The sequence below is a fragment of the Malus domestica genome, chromosome 17 (genome assembly GCF_042453785.1).
Source record: "Malus domestica chromosome 17, GDT2T_hap1".
NCBI classification, from domain to species: Eukaryota; Viridiplantae; Streptophyta; class Magnoliopsida; order Rosales; family Rosaceae; genus Malus; species Malus domestica.
In genome coordinates, this window is record NC_091677.1 from 1,908,877 (window position 1) to 1,931,874 (window position 22,998).

At 36.1% G+C, this 22,998-nt stretch overlaps 1 protein-coding gene and 3 long non-coding RNA genes across 4 annotated transcripts; 2 read left to right on the plus strand and 2 right to left on the minus strand.

Annotated features, from left to right (window-relative positions):
* Positions 1-1,027: 1,027 nt before the first annotated feature.
* Positions 1,028-6,606, plus strand: LOC139193814 (uncharacterized). The gene is made up of 3 exons (XR_011578309.1): positions 1,028-1,371; positions 2,187-2,244; positions 6,104-6,606. It is a non-coding gene; the product is annotated as an uncharacterized lncRNA (long non-coding RNA).
* LOC139193815 (uncharacterized) lies at positions 2,372-4,427 on the minus strand. The gene is made up of 4 exons (XR_011578310.1): positions 4,241-4,427; positions 4,036-4,157; positions 3,438-3,504; positions 2,372-2,595 (listed from the first exon to the last, which is right to left on the minus strand). It is a non-coding gene; the product is annotated as an uncharacterized lncRNA (long non-coding RNA).
* Positions 6,607-12,155: 5,549 nt separating the features above from the next.
* Positions 12,156-21,804, plus strand: LOC139193789 (ankyrin repeat-containing protein ITN1-like). Its single transcript, XM_070817473.1, has 9 exons — positions 12,156-12,394; positions 12,486-12,590; positions 12,763-12,810; positions 13,862-14,335; positions 15,391-15,543; positions 15,860-15,952; positions 20,072-20,119; positions 20,319-20,752; positions 21,038-21,804. The coding sequence occupies exons 3-9, from the start codon at positions 12,777-12,779 to the stop codon at positions 21,614-21,616; spliced, it is 1,815 nt and encodes a 604-aa protein (XP_070673574.1). The 5' UTR covers positions 12,156-12,394; positions 12,486-12,590; positions 12,763-12,776; the 3' UTR covers positions 21,617-21,804.
* Positions 16,617-17,836, minus strand: LOC139193792 (uncharacterized). The gene is made up of 3 exons (XR_011578273.1): positions 17,699-17,836; positions 16,932-16,989; positions 16,617-16,838 (listed from the first exon to the last, which is right to left on the minus strand). It is a non-coding gene; the product is annotated as an uncharacterized lncRNA (long non-coding RNA).
* Positions 21,805-22,998: the final 1,194 nt, after the last annotated feature.

The following is a 22,998-nucleotide window of genomic DNA, read 5'->3' on the forward strand; positions in this document are numbered from 1 at the left end:
CTACACCACTAACGAGGATATCATCTCTCTCCTCTCCTTTCCTCTCTCTGTCTCTCTTCCTTTTCATTGACTTCCCTTCCACTTCTTTCCCATTTGCTACCGTCACTGCCGCCCTATTGGATCTCTCGTTCCCAAAGAGAGCCTAGGATTTCCAATTTCAAATTTCGAACAATCCTAGGGGTTTGGAAATTGGATTTCTCGAAAGTTTCAAGGGTTTCCGTTTCAATTTGTGTTGAAATTTCTTAATTTGGTGGTGATTTTGAGATTATTGAATATGCGGAAATTGGGGAATTGATGGGAGGTTGTGGATTTGGATGAGAGAGGAGGTTGATTGTGTATGTGTTTGTGCTAGAATGGACTTCGGGCTCGTCGTTCGGACTGGTGCAAATATGGATGAGAGACGACGCCCTCCGTCGCATATTTGTACTGCAGGGAAGACAACGGGAGGGGGAGCAAGGGAGGATGGTGCCCTTGTAAATTTTTTATTTTTTAAATTTATTATTTATTAATTTTTAATAATCACATGGATCCCATATTGACACGTGACATCCAATTATTGTTCACGTGAATTTCACGTTATCTGTTAACAGAGATTCTGACGAAAAAGTTAATGGATGTATGAAAATGTCTCAAAATTATGATTTTAGGTACTATTCTAGGATGAAAAAAACTTCATATATCAAATGTTGAAAATCAAGAAACTTAGTAAACTGAGATTAATCCATAAAAGAAAATACTAGTAGTGGTGAGTGGTGATTCAATTCAAGGTCCCACTACAAGAAAACATCGATTAGGTGACGGAATTTTTTGTGACGAGCAGAAAGTTATCACATTTAGGTAAAATAAGTGACGCTTTTTTAAAAACCATCACATAATAATTTTCACTGGACACCAAAATACTTTGCGTCACATAAACTTTTAAATTCACCACAAACTATTGGGTGAAAATTTTTCCCGCCGAATGAAATGTTAATATGTGACGAATCTTTAAAATTTATCACATAACAAAAAAAGAAGGCCACGTTATGCCATTCGTCACATATAGTATTAAAATAAAAAGTAAAAATATACTGAAGAAATAATATCAAAACCCCAAAGTGTAAAACCTATTTCACTCAGTTCTTTGTTCTCACCCATTCCGGCCGTCTTCAGCTCCCCTTTGCTTACTCTTTCACCCCGACTCCAACGACCAACCACTGGTGGTTGCCAACGACGGCGACAACCACTCTCCTTCGTCTTCCTTGCTCGGCCACTCTCTCAGTATCATCTGCTGCTCGTTCTCTAGCTTTCTCCTCTCTCTGACATAACAGGACCCAAATTGGGGAAAGAGAGAGATTCGGTTTTCTATCGAGTTCTTCAGGCGAAAACAAGGTACTTATTTGTTTCCCTACATTTCTTTAATTGTCTTTTGGATTTTCTTCTTCAATCCGTTATTTGGTTGCCAAGCTTAGATACCCAGTTATCAATTTCCTTTCTCTTTCGAAAATTAATTAATAATGGGTGAAATTGTACAGTTTTAATCAGATCCACATAATGTGAAACTTTAATTTTAATTTGCTACTATTTCATTGCCTTCGATTTTTGTCACTGCTAGTGGCGACCAAAAAAAGCAATGAGCAGATGGACATGGGAAGTACAAAACTTTCTGGATGCAGGGACAGAGCTAGAAATTTCTTGTAGTGGGGGCAACTAGAAAATCAACTAAGAAAACCTTATTACAGTATAGCTTATACCCAATATGATAATAGAGATGATTTTAAATGATGATGTATCACAATTTTAATGTTACAAAAATGTCAGTGTAGTAGTGGAAAGTAGCAGAGTGATAAGAAAAATATTAATACAAGATTACGCGAGAGAGAGGTTTTTCGGTTTGAATGACAAAACAAAACCATTTTTGCTCATATAATAATTAATGTGAAGTATATGCAGTATGAAGGTATGTTGGACATTAGATATCTATATTTTTTTCAAAGATAACACGTGTGTATTATATAATTGTAATCGGCAACATAACAAACGAATCACTTGACCCCAATGAGCCTTCATTGGCTCTATCCATGTCTGGATGAATGTTAAGAGTGTACGATCACCTTCGTACACTCAACCCAATCTGATATGATTGAAGTTTCTTTTAAAAAAATTTCTATCATTTTTTTTTTCTAAATTTGGTTTTGAATTTGCAGGTACATGCCTCCATCAGCCCTCTGCCTGCACATCCGCACTTTGTAGCCTCTAATTTGGGTAAATTTTGGTTTTTATTTTTCTAGATCTATATGACACACCCTAACCTGAAGACTAGGACGTGCTGGCCGTCACGTGAGCGTGACGTAACCATAACGCAAGCGGAAACGATTTAATAAAAAAAAAATACGAGTCAAAGAAAACCACTAATTGCAGTTATTTACAACCTAGCATTCTATGTGCATAAGAGTGTACTAAACACACAAAAACAGAGCATAAGCGTCTAGGTGCAGTCAAGTAGGATCATAACTAATTTACAACACCCTCGGGTGAAATCCTACATTTATTTAGTCTGTCAGAACGCCGAAGCAGTCCTCGTAGGCCACCAACGCCTCAACTATCAACTAGAACCTGGAGGGGCGAAAAACAGAAAACGTGAGTGGGCGAAAATAAAGCTTTTCCAAATCATTTCATAAATCCACAATTATAACCCCTTTTTGGAAAACCTGTATACTTTCCCAGAAAAATAGTATATAGCATATATATATCTCAACCATCTCGATCATCATTCTTATAACAGATTCAATAAAGAATGCACCATGCCAATTTCAACAGTTTAGTATGAATGCATTAACATAATATAAATCAGGTAAAAGATAGTAATCAATCCGAGGTCCTCTAATGACCCTGAACGATTGAACCTAGAGCTCAAAATCTATCACTATCACTCTGCCGGAGTCACCTCTGTGACCTGTCCGACCTTCTGCACATAAGTCGGAACCACCTAATGTAGTCTGTACGACTTAATGGTTAATATTACGCTCTAGTGCTTTTCTCATCAATCATCTGTACACATAATCTAAGGTCACCCACCAGTCGAAATCTCACTAACACTCTACGACTGGCCCGTCGCACCCACTCCGCGTGGACTGTGCGACCAGCATCTACTTGGATCCAAGGCGAGCGTGCGATGCGGTGAATACTATAAGCACTAAACCATGGTGCAGGATTTAAGCTCAATATATATCATCATTATCAACATAACAGTAATTAAATACTCACCTGATACTCACCTGTGCGTCCTTAGCACCATCTTACATATATGCATCATACGACAGTTCATAATATTCATAACGTTATATGCATGGCAATCAAATCATATTTCATTTCATTTCAATATACTTTCCATTTAATTTTGATTTCTGGGGAAATCGAGTATATAGGTATATATATAAAAACAAATGCCCACTCACTGGTATGTTGCCGGGTCGTAACCCCCTTGACGCCCCTGGATGTGTTCGTCCTCGTTATAAGTCCCACCTAGAAGTGAAATAACTAAAAAACATCATTTAACGCACAATTTACGCACCTAAGCCAAACTAGGTAAATAAATTCTTCATACGATGCTCAAATTGGGTATATGAATATACCACAGTGACCTACACAACCTCAGGATCATCCCCATATTTTTAAAATAATTTTTGGAGTCCTCACGCGCCTGACGTGGCACGGACCTACGCGCGGCCCACGCGCAGCCACGTGCCAGGCACACTGACGGCACAGTAACTGCCGTTAGGAATATTCCTCGGAATATTCCGTTAACTTCTAACGGTAACTGTTAAAACTAACTAACGGCGTCAGAATATTCCGTCAAACTTGACGGAATATTCCGTCACCTTCAACCTTCAGCTCCGGCGACCGTCGCCGGCGCCGGAAACTGGGTAATTTTTCAAAACCACTATTCTCCTTCGTTTTTCGTCCAATTTCTTCGCATTTTATACCAAAATGAAGCATTTAACATGTACTATCACGTTGGAAGGTTTTTAAACACTAAAAACCACTAGATCATACCTTCCAAAATTTCGAGAAATCGGCCAAACGTCGAACTCTTCAACCCGACGTCCAAAACTTCCAAATGTTACACTCCGAACATCCTTGGAACTTCCTAAGACTCGCTATGACCTCAGTTTAGCCTAAAACACAACCATTTTAAAGATCATGAACAGTGTCAATTCACGGGGTCTTTAGAAACTAGGGTTTTTGAAATGGAACTCACCTGAAATTGGTATCCCCGTGCTCGTGAAGTTCTCAGGATCACGATAGTGATCTTAAATGGAACGTTGGTACAAGTTTGTGGTGGTTCTTGGTGGTTGCCGTGAGTTCGAGAGTAAGAGAGAGAATGAGAGAGAGAGTCTGAAATGAAAGAAGAAGAGAGAAGAAAGGTTACGGGTTTTAGGGAGGGAATTCAGGGTAGGAGGCCCTACCTAAGTCCAAGCACAAATTAACACATACAAATATAAATCTAACCCTAGTTTAAGATCTTAAAGTAAAACAAATGTCATACAATTACACACCTTAATCCTGTTTAAGGTCACATTGGTCATCTCACGTCCTCGGAATTAAAATTCCGGGACGGGTTGTGACATATATGTATTTGTGCCTGACTGTTTAATTCTATGATTGAGGATTTTAAACTAGATTTATTATTATATATGGAGGATTTTTAATCAATTTTTCTATTTGCTTTTTACTTTGTCGTATTTTTCTTTTTACTGTGAATTGTAGGATGAAATTATTTTTCTGGAATGCTTCTATTTTCCTTGCAGGATGAAATTATTTTCTAGAATGCTTCTGTTTTTGATGCAGGATGAAAACAAACATAATTGTTTAAGTTACCACTTTATACTCTGTAGTCGGTTGCTAGAGCTATCATTTATGTTTTCTGGAGAAGTGATTTTTTAATGTGAGGTTCTATTGGAATCTAAAACAGCTAGTGCCAAAGGAGACAAATTATATTTGGAGGATATTATATTTGGCGTGAGAGGATATTATATTTGGAGGGACCACATAAATATAATGGGGCTGAATTGGTAGTTGCTATGAAAAAGAAAGATAACAATATATACGGTGATATGTGACATTTGAGAATAATTCATAGGCAAAGGGTCCATCAGAAAAGAGGACCATATAAATTAACACTTATCCTACAATACTAGTTGTATATGGTTCAATTTTAGTAGGTTGAGTCTGACTTGTCCTAACTTAATTCAACTCGCTATTTGATGTCTAATCTCAAATCTAAATTACTAATTCCTATTGGATTGGGTGTTGAGTTTCTACTTATGTGTCTCGGTTCGAAACCCTCCCTTTCCCTCAATTAATGTAATAGTTTGGAACTCTCCCCTCACTCCTTAATAATAGTAATTTTTTCTTTCTAAAAAATGACATGATAGAATGCATGTGAGGTACGTTTTTTTGAGGTCGTGATTTAGAAATGGAAAAATGTTGTGTGGTGCTATTGGAAAGTTAAATCTTGTATTATGAGAAAAGTTTGGTCTATTTTCAATTAGTTTTGGAGTGCAACTTCAACTTTCTTCATGTAAGAGAAAGAAAAAGGGAACAAAGAGTCAATAATGAGTGATGGATTGCCCTGACATTCTTAGTCAACCAACTGCGTCTCAAGTTCAAACTCTTCTCCCTTCACTAGTGTAGATTAGTAGAGTTTTGTAATATACTTCAATATTTTTCTTTCTTGTGTTTTTTGGGAATCTACATTTGGATCATTTCGAATGTTTGATTAACTCATTTTTTTATATTAATTTTCAATTACAGGTTGGTACTTGGTTGCTTGACTTCTAACCCTTTTGTTAGCTCATATGAGTAATTTTGTGCATGTTGTATTCTCTTTTGTTGTGATGGATTTTTGTTTGAGATTTTAGTTGGAATTCTTGTTTCTCACTAAGTCTACTTGCTTTACTTTATATATAAATTAGTCGTCATTTGGGATTGAATATTTGGGTCTCACTGTTTTTCAAGAATGGTCTCTTTGTGTTCGGTTAGGTCCACTAATATGGAAAAAAAAGGTCCAACTAGCTTGGCCAGCAAATAACTTGTGTGAATCCATTTCTGTCTTTTGCAGGTCAATCATGGTATTTGTTATATCACCACCTATTTTTCCAGGCGCTGTTACAAATATATACGGGTAAAGTGGTTTAATAACTTAAATAGGGGTTAATATGTATACCTTTTGGTCAAGTGTACTGTAGAAGGGATATATCTTGTGTATCAACACTTTGTTTCTTGCTATAATGCTTTCTGTAAGTTATGCGTTTGAACAACATTTGGGTTACCTAACCGTTTTGTTTGAGTGAAACAGTTCTTGATATGTCTACTGGAATGGATTACAAAATGAAAAGTGGTGATGCAGCTGGAGCTTTAAAGATTGAACCTATTCAAGGGGCTAGTTTCTTCTACGTTGCCTATTATTGATGCTACAGATTTTGTAGCAGACAACTCCAATTCAATATTTTTAGTTATGATATTATCTTTTTCAAGCTACAATTGGGATGTATTGTAGGTTACTTTGGACATGTTAATGTAAAAACTACCCATACTTGAATTATAAGAATTGTTTTTCATTGAGTTTCATAGTATGTACTTGCCATTTACAGAATTCATTAAGCTAAAATGCTAGTTTAATTACTAAAATGATAAAATGTAAAAGAATAAATGGATAAAAATATAATTTAAATAATTTAAAGGAGTAGGTGACGATATACCTACTCAGCACATAATTTTAGGATTTGTGACGCTTATAACGTCACAAATTGAGTTAAGATTAGCATTTGGGCTTGAAAATATGTGAGGAATCGGGCGCCACGTATATTAAGAACAGGTGACGAATCACAAATTCGTCACATATACTATCGGTGACGCTACATAGGTGACGAGCCTTGTGACGATCGAAATTCGTCACATATACTATGAATTTGTAGTATTCTGTGACGCTTTGCCATCGTCACTGAAGCCCTATTTTCTTGTAGTGTCCCACCACCAAAACTTAGAAGAGGTAGGACCAAAATTATCATTGTTCAATATAAGGGTAATCTTTTACCTTTCTGGCCTTTCGGCAAGATCTTCAAGTAGATTGTTTATAGGCTAGGGGAGCTTTTTATAAGTATAGTTTCAAGAAAGCGATGATAGTAGTATTCGTACTACTACTTTCTCTTTCGTGTTCACCTTTTAGGCATGAACCTTCAATCTTGGTATCAAAATCTGCCTACAATTATGTGTACTATGTGTGTTCGTGAAGTGGCAAATTATAGAAAACTACTTAACTAGACACTCTCTATTATTTTAACCACTACTTCTTGCCACTCAGAGATTGGCCCATGCAACAACGCACTTAAATGTGAGAGCGAGACCCTTACATTCCAGTCTCGCCTCTTATCAGTGTGTTGCTTCACTCCATATGGCTACCTCACCCGAAACTCTCCACGCTTTTAAGAATTTAATTACCAACTGATAGGCCCTTTAACCATCTCATATATGTGCAACTAAATTCACCTGTTATTATTAGTTATTCACATTTTGTTTTCCTACTTAATTTTTTTTTACTGTTGATAAAAAAGTTATGGTGTTCTGGAGCATAGGATTATTCAAAATTTTTAATAGTCTTAATTTTTGTGTTTTTAACCAAATCTTAATTTTTACGTTTTTAACTAAATATCTAGCTGTTAAAATACCTCAAGATAATAGAAAATCCCATTGTTGATGTTGATTTTCAAATATGTGCAGGATATCCTGTTAGCTAGAGTCAGATGTCTCTATACATCATTGCTGCCATACATTCATTACGTGAAAGTTATGTGACCTTTGTCATAATACGTAGTAGACCCGACGACATTTAATCCTTTTGTTTTGGTCCTTGCTATCGTACCAGAGAGGGAGTAGATTAAACTATCAGAGATGGATTGTCTGCCTTCCTCTTCCCATACTCTCCTCATGCCCTTCTGTTTTGTGCGGTCACGATTAAGCCACGTCAACATTTGTTTTTTGTTTTATTATTTTTATAAAAAAATTAACATAAAATATTGACGTGGCTTAACCGTGACCGTACAAAACAGGAGGGTATGAGGAGGGTATGGGAAAGGGAGGGCAGACAATCCATCTCCTAAACTATCAAACTGGCTGAACACATATCTGTGAATGAACAACACATTTAAGTTGGTCACCAACTGCACAGATATTTCTTAATGTGAACAAGTAGAAATTTTCTAGCTTGTGTGAACAATCTCTAAGAAAAATCAAACCTTTTTCCAAAACATTAATGTACCCCAATAGGATTCTTTTCGTTTTGAAAATAATTATTGATGTTTGTTTCCAAGATGGATCATGTGCCCTACTGTTGTTCCTATTGTCATAACTAATTGTTTATGAGAAATGATAGACCATGAATCTTCCAGTCAACTTAAAAATTGCCTCTCCGATCCAGTAAATATTTTCCTTGCTTAATTGGTTTATTATTGAGAGACCTGCTGGTCAAATTTCTAGTTTGCTATCTTGTTCCGTAAGATGTATATAGTTGTATAGTATGATATTCCACATGAGGGCCTTTAACGGTTTTTTTTAAGAAAATTTAACGAAAAGTCCAAAAAAACTTCTCTTTTAATGAAAAGTCATTTTTAAAGGTATAGTAAATAATACCAGTTAAAGGTAAAAATGTGGTTTTTCGTTAAAAGTGAACAATACAGGGAGTGTTTTGTTAAAACTCTTTTTTTTTTATGGTAGGCCCTTAAAACTTTATTAATTTTCTCAAAATTTTTATTTACCAAAGGAAAGAATACAAAGTGTCAAAATCGCAAAGAACAAATAAGGGTATGAAGGTTCCAAGCTTTTTTTTTTTCTTACAAGGGAAGACAATTGGTGACAAGCTACAGTTATCCACTTTATCCATCATTTTTGGGAGCCGGGAAGACTCACAGAGCCATTTCAGCCTTCCTTTGGTCACAAGTCTGGCTTCCACATTAGCAGCGGGTTTCGAACTTAAGACCTTCAATTTTTAATGGGAAATTTTATTGGAGCCCATTCAACCTCTTTCTACACCCAATGCAAAAAAATATTTTCTTAAAATTCCTAATTCACCCTTTGATTAAAACTGAAAAAAAAAAAAACTGAAATCTCTTTCCACACCCAGTGGTTCTCTTCCACCTCAAACCCCACGGAAGATTCAACGGCGATTCTCCATTTCAACTTCAATTCAAATTCTTTTAGCATCACAACCGCCTTATATGGCACACCATTCAGTTTCCACAAGTTTTGACTTCGAACTGTCCATACAAGATAAATGATCCCTCTTCGGCTCAACGCCTTCCTCATCGACGACTCCGCCATCCCTTCTCGGCCATAGACATTTGTGGTTCTCCGCATTGTCGGCCTGTACCACTCGGAAACTTGTAACTAGAGAGGAAGTTCTACACATGGGTTTTCTCAATCTATTTCTCCTTTGCATTATCAAGCATTGTGCTTTGGCTTCTTGGTTTTGATCTTCATGTATCCGACTGTTTGAATGAGTTGCGACAAACGTAGCTTCAAGTAGTTGAACGGCAGCAGAAGCACTCGTCGACGTATGGCTTTTGGTCTCCATTTGTACGGACTCGATGACGTATGCCAAACGCCTTGACATGGAAGTTGCAGGAAGGAGCTCCTTCTCAGCCAAGGATTACCACGAAACACCACCTATGCAAGCTTCAATTGAAGCGGTCCTAATCATGTTTTCCGGAGAAGGAAGGGCGGCCGCCACTCCTCGCCCTCACGTAGCTTCGACTATGCTTGTAGGCCTCCAATGCCGGCGTTATGATTGAAGAGCGTGAGAAATAGAGGAGGGAGATAATACGAAAGAGAAGGTGGTTAAGAGACGCCGGGGACAAGAGATTCACGCTGGAGTCAATGAAGAAGACGCCGAAAAGTGGTGGGCAGATATGTGGGTTCATGTTCTTTTAATTTATTTTTACTTTCTAAATAACGTCGGGGCAAAATGGAGAATTTAATGGCAAAAATATTTAAGTTGGGTTTGAAGATAGGTTAGTTGAGTTTAAATAAAATTTCCCATTTTTAATTTGAAGAAAGCCTCACAATCTGACATTTACCACTGGACCACCAGACTTTATTAATTATTCTAAAAATTTTTATTTAACAAGGAAAGAATACAAAGTGTCAAAATCGCAAGGAAAGAAACAATGGTATGAAGGTCCCAACTCCTACCAAAAAAAAAGGGAGGTTTAATAAAACACTCCCGGTACTGTTCACTTTTAACGAAAAACCACATTTTTATCTTTAACTGTCACTATTCACTATACCTTTAAAAAGAGTTTTTCGTTAAAAGGGAAGTTATTTTGGACTTTTCGTTAGTTTTCCTAATAAAAAAAGGTATGAAGGTGCCAACTCCCACTAAAAAATAAAGGTATGAAGGTTCCCTTCTCCCAATTTATTTTCTAAATTGCACTTCATAGATCATTTTTACAATATGTTAGTGAAATCGAAATCATTTATGTTCGATTCTCACCAAATGCGAGTTTCAACCACATTATTGCAAGTTCATTGTGAGGCTAAGTCCTACTGCTTCCCCCTTAGTGTAGATAATATTTTTTTAGAAGAAAAAATAAGTCTAATTTAGTTAGACAAAATAAGAACCAAAACCAAAATGAAATAGTAAATTTAGTGCAGAACACATGCCCAAAAATGCAAATGCATTCTTGCAATTGAATTGTTTATCTTTAAATTGAATTGAAAATGTTACTTATACGGAACAAAGCAATGATACTAAGCTGCGCGCGGGACACTTGAGAACCCTGCCCATTCCCATTTGATAAAGGCAATTTTATTTATATTGGATAAAAGTCCACATGTCATCTTGTGGATTTTTGGAATTATTTATGGCTCCACCTTAATGGGACTATTTAAAGGTGAATCATCAAAAGATCACACCGTTGAAAATGAAAAGTCGCCAGCCTAGAGATCGATGCAGGAGAGAATCAAGGCTAATACATGAGACACGTGGTTGCTTTTAAGAAGTATGAGCGCAAAATGGAGGCTGCATCATCATGACGATTGATTTCAAATGGATGCATGATGGAACCGAGAACGACTTAATTATCTACCTTTAATGAATCAGACTAGCTCACAAGAAATTGAAGACTAAAACGGTATGTATTTCAGCTTACTCTGAAAAGCATGGTCTTTGAATAACAATTCATCCTCAAAGGGAACGGGTTATCTCTCAAACGGATAGTTATAAGCCATTGTGGGACCATAATTTTCCAGGGACAGAGCTGTAACAGACAAAGAAGTGGTGCCACCATCAATCTACTCTGGGGCACTAGGCAGAGTCCTGCGACTCTATTGGATTACCATGCTTGTTACACAAGACACGCGATCTGATCTGAATATGGACCAATCAAATTTTATAAGTCTTGGGGTTCCTACAATCTAGGAATTTGTGTGCACCGCAAATTATGATGCAATATCTACTTCTAGATATCATCTAGGATTCTCCCAACTTAGAACGAATATTCTATCCTAAAAATGTTTCTCTCCCCACGGTATAAATACACTCATCTAGGGTTCATCAATAATGTAATGCAATCTAAACACTTTAATTCTCTTATCCACTGCTTGAGTCTAAAATCATTCATTAACTTGACCGTTGAAGATCCTTTGGCTGGTACACTCCCGGTCCTAGGCTTGCTCACGATTATTTAATATTTTGCAGGTTGCTTGAATTTGTGTTCAACCACCACTCACGGCGGTGCTCAAATTTAGTTCCAACAGTCCCTAATTTTGTTGTAATTTATTTCCCCAAAGTTGTAAAATGACAAAATGCTCAGGTTGAGCTAAGTGAAATCCCACGTGGACGTTTAAGCTCAGTTCATATTTTGTTTCCTATCTTGTCGTATTTGAGTAGTACTACTCGTCACTACTAACATATGAGTGCAAACAGAACCCAAATCAAACTAGTAACAAAAAAGTGACGTTCGGTTCGTTTAAAGTTTAAGGGCAAAGTGGTAAATTTACAGTCATAGCTATTCTACACGTGCTTCACGTGTGATGTTTTGTCACAGAAAATATCTGTTTTGTCTTCTAGTGAAGGAGGCTTTTATATACAGAAACTTTCACGTTTGAGGAAATCATTCGATCGGCACCACTTCTCTCTCTTCTCCCTTCCTGTCCTCTCTCACTCCTCTTCTCTCTGCGCTGCAGAGAGCGAAACTACCTCCAGTGGATCAACCTCCAAACCACCATCGTGGTCTACTCCTAAAACTCAACACGGCCGCGTCTTTTGTACGTGTCCCAAACTTGGACCCAAGGCCGGACCACCACGACCTCAGTCGGGTTCGACTTTCCCAACAAGCCCCGTCGCTTCCCCGACGAAGTAAGAACTTTAACCACCGTAGATTATTCTTTTTCTCGGGTAGATCAAGTTTGTGGTTTTGGTTGTTGAAAATGGCGAGTTTTTGACACAGATCGAAGGCGGAGAAGTCCACTGCAGAACTCCGTTGAGTTTCAGAGAAATTGCGACGGATCGGTTTTCGGTTTTGGAAAAAAAACGAATCGATTGAAACCGAGTTGTGAGTTGTTATTTTGGTTCCCCAATTCAAGCTGAAGCTTTCTCTGAAGGCTTCCCCATTTCTATCCAAGTGTGAGTGTTGATTACGTTTACGTGGTTCACTATTTTTTTCTGTGTTTTCTTATATAAACACATGATCAAGGTCTACCTATACTAAAATCTCCTTTGATAAGTTTTCAGATTGAGCATGGCAGCAAAGAACTCTCGAATAAAAAACCCAGGTATCTATCATCAAAGTATTAAATCTATATGAAAGGTTCTCTTGATTTCCTTTTGCGTAAGGAATGCATGGTCATTCATTCTTGAATTTAACATTAAAGGAAGAATCGTGGAGAATAAATAGATGTGCTTTCAAGGTTTCAATCTCAAACCTTGATATCAAATTCAAGGGTTGGTGACTATAAACCCTTGATCATTAGGTGTCCCAAAGACGCGACTCAACATTTTTATCTCTATCTTATGCATTATTTTCTTTTATTTTTCTATTTAAAATTTTAATTTTTCTTCCCTATAATCTTCGTTGTCCACATCTTAACCCCTTCCAGACCATTATTAATTCCCCCACTTGAGCCACAAGTTCACGTTACTAAACTCGAACATGAACAAGTATCATAACATGTCAACTTGCTATTATTAAAAAAAAAATGTTTATATTTTTTTCTTTGCACATGACAAGGTTTATTTATTTTACTATGATTAATATTAGGGTAAATTACATAAAATTATCTTAACTATGAGTTAAACAACAATTTCATACCTCATGTCTTAAAAATTACAATGTCATATCTCATTTTACGAATTTATTACAATATCTCATCTTTTGCAATACCTTATCTTACGAATTTGTTGCAATGTCTTTGAACTTTTTAAATTTGTCAATTTTCTCCTTGAACTTTAATTTTAGTCGATAACGTTTAACTTTTATAAATAGGCAATTCTCCCTTTAGTGTTAGATTTTAAAAACTATCATTCAATTTTTCGTCGTTTTTGCCTTTGTACCTTTGTCATGTGTTGTTTCCGTGATCAAAATGAATGAAAAATTGGATGAATTTTTTTTAAATCTAATGTTAGATGGCTATTTATAAAAGTTCAGGGTGTTAATCGGTTAAAATTAAAGATCAATGAGGAAATTGGCTAATTATAAAGTTCAAGAGAATCGATTAAAATTAAAAATTCAAGAGAAGAATTAGTAGCTCCATACAAGTTCAAATGACAAATTGACAAATATGCCTTGTATAAAATGCCATATTAATTACGTACGTACCCTTACAGATGAGATCCGGCAACTGGGGCATCAAGATTTCTTCACTGCTGTAAGGACGGGTGATTTGCGGGCAACGAAGGAGTTTCTTGGCCGACACACCGATGCAACAACACAAATGGATTCATTGGGGACAGCTCTTCACAACGCAGTAATATTCGGGCACGAGAAAATTGTGGAAGAGCTGGTAAAGTTGATGACGGACGAAGAATTGGCAATAAAAGATAGTAACGGTTGGACGGCTCTTGCTTATGCTGCTAGATACAACCTCAAGATGGTTGAATGCATGGTTGCAAAGAACAAGAAACTAGTCGGTATTGCCGAAGAGGGCCACCAAATGATTCCGATTCTCATCGCTGCTATGCATGACCAATGGGATACAGTTCGGTACCTCTACCCTCACACTCTAAGCCAAGATCTAATGGCTGATGAAGGCCCTGACGGCCCCCAACTTATTGTCTTTTGCATTTTTGCCAAACAATTTGGTAAACTACCTACTCTTAACCGAATCAAATTTTCTGCAGTGTGTGTAATATACACACACAAACCCCTTATGCAAAGGGATTTTTACTTTTTTTTAAAAAAGGGGATTAGGTGTGGAGTTCACTTCCCATCATATTTCAACGATCCAAACTGTCTAATTTATAAGTATCGATTCTTATATCATCCTTGCAAAAATTCAATTCAATCTGAAACCATTTGTCTATTTAATTATCAAAATAAAATTTCATTGTTTTTTATATAACAATGTGTGTTAATTTCTTTGAACATAATTAAACGTCTTAAATATTTTCGATTTGGCTAATATTTTGCAATGATGATCCATGAGGTGCAATTAGAAAAATAGACAGTTCAGATCGTTAAAGTTTGATGCAGTGAATTCCACAGCTAATTCCTATTTTTATAAATAAATAAAAAGGGAATCATTTACCATTTTATATAATGTAGTGATATCAACACATCTATTTTTATTCCTATACCTCCCTCAATTTTCGACGGTTCGATCAAATGAACTGAAAAAAATCAATGACAAAAAATTAACAAAGGTGCTTGAGAGGTAAAAAATAAGTGTGTGAATAACACTTTCTTAAATATCCACATATGGGTAATTCTTATTTTACTACCGTAAAATATCGTGGCTTTCAAACTTTTATATATCAAGTTTTTTCATCTCAGTGTCATACATAAAGTAAGGATTGTGATTTTCATACTTTTATAGGCTTTTCATCAGAACTTAAGTTAACGCGTGACTTGGCGGCTATGTAGACAATGAATGGGTGCCACATGTCAATATGACCCTACGTGGGCGCCACATCACGCATTAACGGAGGTTTTAATGGAAAAACTAACAGAAGTATGAAAGTGTCCCACAAATCTCACTTTAGGTTGACATTATGATGAAATAAAAAATTGATGTATGAAATTTTAAAAACTACGATACTTCAAGGTAGTAAAATGAGAAGCCCTATATGTATATATAGCATATATAATAATAATAATAATAATAATAATAATAATTGGTCTAAATACATACATACAGATATTCCATGGGATTTACTTAAGCGTAGCCCAGGCATGGCATGTACTCGAGGCCACAAAATAGACTCCCCTTTATCTGCAATTTCTAGTGTGCCCTCTGCATTCCGTAGTGGGATGCCGCTCAAATCCTGGTGGCAACAGTGGATCTATACAAGTTAGTAATATCTTTCCTTTTCTCTTACTAACATCAAATTATTCAACACTATGTGTGGCATGTACAAATGTCACCTTCCACGAATTTCATAAGGTGGTTCAGATAAGATGGTCTCCTTAATTTTTTTCTTAAATCATATTACAAATGGGTACTACCAATTATGACACTATCTACAAGGAGTATTTTGAATGAGGAAGTCATATTTCTTGGTAGCTATATACATAGAGCATGCTCGTTCCATCAAATAAGATGGTCTTATGTCATAGACACCATCTGCAAGGGGTATTTTTAATGAGGAAGCTGTATTTCTTGATAGGAATACCCATAGACTATGATCGTTCCATCAGTGATTTTTGTATACATGTTCAAAATCAAGAAAATGAACAAGGCAATCAAAGGAATAGCACAGGTATGTTACATCTCAAAACTCTAACTATGGTTTGATATGTTGAAGTGCTTTTAGTTAGGTGATATATAGGTATCATATATGATGACATATAACCATTTTTCATTGAAAATGACTAGACTTTCATATGTAAATATTCAAATTAAAATTTTGAGTAAAGATGCATAAATTTAAAAAAAAATTAAGAAAAATTGAAAACAGCTTAAAATTTTGGACTAATGAGGTTTTGTAAACAGAATATTTGATGAATTCTTATTGTTAAAACAAATATGCATCGATTCATTAAAGAAATATAATTACATAGTCCATATACAAATGAATGTAACTTTTGAATTTTAGTAATTAACTAGAAGGGCCATCTGATTTAACATTCATTGTGAATCTTATCACCTGTGGTTGTATTTTAAATATCTTTAAGAACCAATCGGCCATGGTTTGTAAGCCAGGACTGAACTTAGAAAAAGAAGATTCCCAGTAGCATTGATACTTAAAATTTGTGGTAGAAGGACTGGAATTTTCTCTCTTTTTTCTTAAGATAAAGAGACAAAGACTTCATTTGGATATAAGGATTTAAAAGAATGAATCCACATTTTGACAATAAGCTCATATTTGTTAGAACCATAAAGATATAATATAATCCACAAAATGATCAGATTTAATGTAATAACTGAAACTGAAATGACTATGTCCAATGAATCATTTGAAATCCATGTAATCCTTCAATCACATAAATACAAACATTATATCCAAGCATAAAAACATGAACAAAAATTACCATGAAACTGGAGCTTAATAAACATACGCACCTGCAGTTATTGCCTCATTAAGAATATCATTGAAACAGTGTGAATCGAGTTTAGGATCAGAACATATCACTGAACAGAAGAGTCTGCAAGAGATTGAAACTATAAGTATCAAAAAACAGGAATCCAATAACCAAAAGGATAAATACCTGTTCATATTCCCCTTGCACTGGTTGTACCTTTAATTCAACTCCACTTCTAGTTCACCAATGCTTCTAGTGATCAAAGATTTTGTTCCTGGAATGCGAGCATTAATTACAAACCGAGCATATGATAGTTGCTCATTTCCTTCATTTTCTTGGCATCCATAAAAGCTAAAAGCTCTGCCGATTAAAACCCTTTAACCCTTTCCCCACAAAAGTTACTGTGATCTAAGGAAACCCATATGAGAACTTGATTAATAGAAAAAAAAAAAGGCTGTGTTTTGAAATTCCTCAGTACCAATCAAAACCCAGAAAGGAACATTCATAAATGCAGCAAAAAACAATTCAATTTGAGCTTCTAAGCTACTCCGAAAACAAAAGTTTTCAATTTCTTAGCAACCAAACAAAAAGAACCAGGGCCCTGCAATACAAAAGCAATAAGCAAAGATAAATTTTAAGGTTTTCAGACGATGCGCAGCAATATATGCCAAGACATGGCAAGTAAGAAGAAAGGAAGATGAGTCAAAGTCCAAAAAGAGAACTATTACAGCTCGTCTTATGAGTCAGTTTCAAGCTAGACTATGCATCGTATTCCAAAAGTGAGTAAATATTCTAGTCATGTAACACAAATGGGCAGTAAAAATTTTAGGTTTATGAAGGCATCAGTAAAAAGCTCCATGGATGTAGATAACAGACTATCAAATTATCCGAAAATAGTGAGCTCCATTGCTGAACAAAGCCAATTGCTTTCCTACCTTCCAAACGATAAAATATTAGAAACTATTGGCAACAGAAAAAATTACCCCGAAAGAAGGCTTGAAATCAGCAGGAGCTCCATCTGTATTGACAAAGTCACCACCGAGTGCACAGGGTCCTCCACAATACCCATCCCTGTCAACACCAAATCTACGCTCTCCATCAAAGCAAGATGGATCACTGGTACAGATGATCAGCAAACCCAAATTATAACCAAAGCCACTTCCAATCATGTCAAAATAAATTTTAAAAAAAAAAGGTCGTACCCAGTGCACAAGGCTCCCCTTTACGCATGGTCTGGGAGAGGTGAATGTCGACTAGCCTTACCCCCATTTATGAAGAGGCTGCTCCCAAGTCTCGAACCCGAGACCTACCGCTCATGGGCGAAGGCACTTGCCATCGCACCAAGTGCGACCTCTTTCAAAATAAATTCTCACAATAGAAAAATATTGCGAATCAGAAAAAGCAATTTCTCCCTGCATGACCAACATTATATCTACCAAAAAACTTATTGGTTAAACTCAAAAACAAAGATCAACAGATTTGACAACCATTTCAATAATCTATTGTGCCCGAAATAAGTTTCAATTACTCCAACCCTTACTGCAGATTTTTGAAACTCTGAAAGCAAAACAATTTTAGTTCAAAGGTATCAAATTTAATCAATCCAACAAACTTCCTACACAAAATACATGTACATAACAACTTATCAGCCACGTAAACAAACATTTGAGAATTAACATGAAATATCCCTCTGCTCAAATCAAATTCAACAAAATCAAGCAAAAAATCGAAAAAATTAACAACTCCAATTAGAAAAATTAATAAAAATCTAATCTTTATTTGGGTACCTTCAAAGAGGTACATGGAGATCTTGCAACGGTCAGAGAAATAAACAGATAAACATTTTCTTTTCCTACCATTTCAGTTTCTCAGGAACCAAACAAAGGATAGGAGGAAATTGGAGTAAATTTGAAGCGAAATGAAGAACTACAGATAAAATAGATAACCAAACCTTCTCAAAGCCACCCCTCCTTATTACCTCCACATACAAATGCTCCCCTCTTGAATTCACATATATAAACAGCAATTTATATGGAATCAAAGATCCATACTTTTATAATTACACTAAAAGTTTAAAACCACCTTTAAATATTCTATAAAAAAATTAAATAAATAAATCTCAGAAATGCATATCAGTCCAAGGTCTCAAGTTCTCAGAGTGGGGAATTACTGATTAGAACAGTTAATTCGCAGGTCATTTTGAATCAATCAAGCATGCCATTTGAAAACCAATGTAACTTTTGTCCATATTCCCTGAACCATTGAACCAAAATAGGACAATTTCACTACAAAAATCCCATTTTTTCTTACTTTTGAATGAATCAAGCATGGCATTTTAAGACTTTGTATAAAAGATTATATAAACCAACTAAAAATCCCATTTTTTCCTACTTTTGAAGGAATCAAGCATGCCATTTCAAAACCAATATAACTTTAGCCCTAAAAACAAATTCACAAAAGACACACACAGACAGAGACATCAATTAAATTGCAATTTCAAAACAAACGTAACTTTTATTCTTAAAACCAAGAACCACATATGCATACCAAAATCACAAACCTTATTTTCCAGACATAAAGGTCAAAATCTAAATGAAGGAAAGTCTACCTTCTCAAGGTATAATTCTCCACCTGGTATTGCACCCTCCCAAATCCTCTGCACATGGTACACTACAATGCCTGCCAACCATTGTAAGTTCCACAGTTCCTGCACTTCAAGACTGCAGTTAAGAAATCATCCAACTTCAATACATTATGAACCTAGTAATGTCATCAAGTTCACCAAGAAAAAAATTCAGAGCTAAGATTTTCGTTAAAGTAAACAGTACCCGGAGTTTTTCGTTAAAATTCCCTAGTTAAATAGGAAAACTAAGGTGGGAAGGGAGCTTGATTTTCACTTTTGCACTAGCTCTCCTCAACAAGCACTCAATTATGTACGACCCTTTTTTTAACTTACTAACAAGGAAAATTAACTGTTGTTTTGACGGCTTCATGAATAACATATAAATCGTTACTCTACGCAAAGTAAATACAAAAAAACATGAAAACGTTTTGGGAGATGCGTGATAAATAAAGTCTTTTGTTTGTACAATACATTGTAAATATCTCCTGAAAATTATAATGAAAAGCAACAAATGCAATACATTTTTTGGGGAGCATAGAGCCTGTGATTAGAAAAAGGTCTCTAGCACGTGTGCGTGCAAAGAGGCAAGTCTTATGCCATATATCATCTTATCAGCATATAAATAATATTTGCATTTATTTTTTCTAATTTGCTTATTCCATTGCCATATATCATCTAATCAGCATGTAAAGAAATTTTGGAAGCAAAGTTTGATTTTAAATTTGTGACGCAGTCATCGGTTTATTACAAGGACTTCCATCGAGGCTTTTAGAGTCTATTGGTACGTGGACATTAATTTACTTATTTTTTATGAAAAATGATAAATACAATTAACTTTTCACACACTTTTGTTGAATCATGTCGGTTGATTTATCAAATTCAATCAGCTCCTAGTTTTCATTTGTTGAAACTATGGATTTATTTATTTATTGGTAAAAATGTGGTTGTGAGTTGTAACATTATTTTGAATGTCAACCTAGGAATCAGCCACATTCGTGAATTGAAATTGACCCATGTTCGGTCACGTCAAATTTTGGACTATATGTGTGACGAGATAAAACAGTTAACTGATGAAGAAATGAGGGATGGCCCTGTGTATGAAGCAGTATACAGTGCTGTCCAACATGGGATTGTTGAGGTCGTTGAAACTCTATGTAAAGCCAGACCAGAATTATTGTTCAGAGGCTTCAAGGACGGAAAGAACATATTTCATTATGCTGTTGAATGCCGTCACGAAAATGTTTTTAGCCTTATATACAGGATTCCTCAAAGAAATCTCATTACGAGTTTGAGAGATGATTCCGGCAACAGCATTCTACATTATGCAGGGATGTTATCTCCATTGGCAAAGAAAAAGCTTGATGGTATTGCAGGTGCAGCCTTGCAAATGCAGAGAGAATGGCAATGGTACAAGGTTAGAATATTATTTTACATTATTCTTGTACGTTTAATTACATTTATGACCCCTGAAATTCAATCCGCATACTTAACCCCATGAAATTCAAATTGTGTCACTTAATATCCTGAAATTTAACTTCTTATCCGCTTTATTCCATGCCGTTGCCGTCTAAGAATAATATAAATTCTACCTCATTATATCCATGTATCAAATGAAGCATTTTTTCCCTTTCTAATTACTTTAAGAACACGATCACCTCATATCACTACAATATATATGTTTTTGTTCAATGAAATGCAGAAGGTAGAGAGTATTGTGGTTCCACTCTCGGGAGCCTCATCTTTAAACAAAGATGGTTTGACACCCCGTGAATTATTTACCGAGAAACACAAGGAATTGCTCAAGGATGGAGAAAAGTGGATGAAAGATACAGCAGCTTCTTATACAGTTCTCAATGGCCTTATTATTACAATCATGTTTGCTGCAGCATTCACAGTTCCTGGTGGAAACAACCAAGAAACAGGGTTTCCCATATTCTTAAACAATGAGCTATTTATGGTTTTTATATTTTCGGATGCTATGTCGCTCTTTTCTTCTGCAGCTTCAGCATTGATGTTTATAGCCATCCATATATCGCGTTATACTGAAAATGATTTCCTCAAATCCTTACCCACAAAGATGATAATAGGCATTTCCACACTCTTCATCTCCATTATGGCCATGATGGTTGCCTTTTCTTCTGCTCTATTCATCATGCTTCAGGACAAATCACGGAATATTACTCCAATCATTGCCTATGCTATTGCTCCCGTCATCTATGTTCTTTTGGTGCACTTTCCCCTTCTCATTCAAATTTACATGTCTACTTATGGTGAATGAATATTCAATAAAAAATTTAAACGCTGGATATAAATTTTTAATGGTGTATGTGATATATTGTGCAACTGTAGTACTAATGTAATGTTTGTCACTCCTAAGAAAGCTTGTATGCATAGTATATAAGAAAAGAGGATCTTTTATTATATCTTTTCTTAATGAGAAAGAAAATACAACTCAGTTTATATACATTTGTCTAATTAGGCTTAGTAACTAATTATACTTAATTTAATCTCTTAACATAGAGATTAGTTACAAGACTGTAAAACCAAAAAATACAGCTGTAAAATCTATTAACTATATGATATCTCTTTACACCCCCTCAAGCTAATCGGTGGAGCACCCAGAGAAAGCTTGGATCGGAGAAAATGAAACCGGGACTTAGGCAGAGACTTGGTATGGATGTCAGCAATCTGAAGCTCAGTGTTGACATACAAAACTGTGATAAGATCTGCAAGAACAAGCTCCCGGATATAGTGATAATCAATCTCAATATGTTTCGTACGAGCATGAAACACAGGATTAGAAGCTAAAGAAATAGCAGACACATTATCACACCATAAGGTAGGAGGGTGAGAGAGAGGAAAAGTAAGATCTTTGAAGATCTTACAAATCCATGTGATTTCAGCAGCAGTAAGAGCAAGAGAGCGGTATTCAGCCTCAGTTGAAGATCGAGCAACCGTTGGCTGCTTTTTAGCACTCCAACTGATGAGATTTGAACCCAAGTAAACACAATAACCGGATGTTGAACGTCTATCAAAAACACAGCCAGCCCAATCAGCATCCGAGAAAGCAGTAAGGTGCAGAGAACCTTTTTTAAACCAGATACCGTGATCAACAGTACTCTTGAGAAACCGTAGAATACGTTTGACTGCTTGGAAGTGAGTATCTCGGGGGCAATGAAGGAATTGACACACTTGGTTGACAGCAAAAGAAATATCTGGCCGGGTCCAGGTGAGATATTGGAGAGCACCAACGATGGACCTGTACTCCTTGGGGTCAGACAACAGAGTGCCGAGATGATCTAATTTGGTAGTGCCAAGTGGAGTGGCACAAGGTTTACAGCCCTCCATTTTAGTCTTAAGAAGCAGATCCATAGCATATTTGCCTTGGGACAAGAAAATGCCTTCAGATGAGCGATGAACTTCAAGTCCAAGGAAATAGTGGAGAGGCCCGAGATCTTTAACAGGGAACATGGAACTGAGCTTGTGAATGAAAGCTTGACAAGAAGAAGTATGGGGGCCGGTGACAATGATATCATCCACATAAACTAATACAATCACAAGATGAGGAGAGGTATTCACAAACAGCGAACAATCGGATTGGGAATTGATAAAACCAAGGGAAAGCAGTGCATGACCAAGTTTGTCATACCAGGCCCGAGG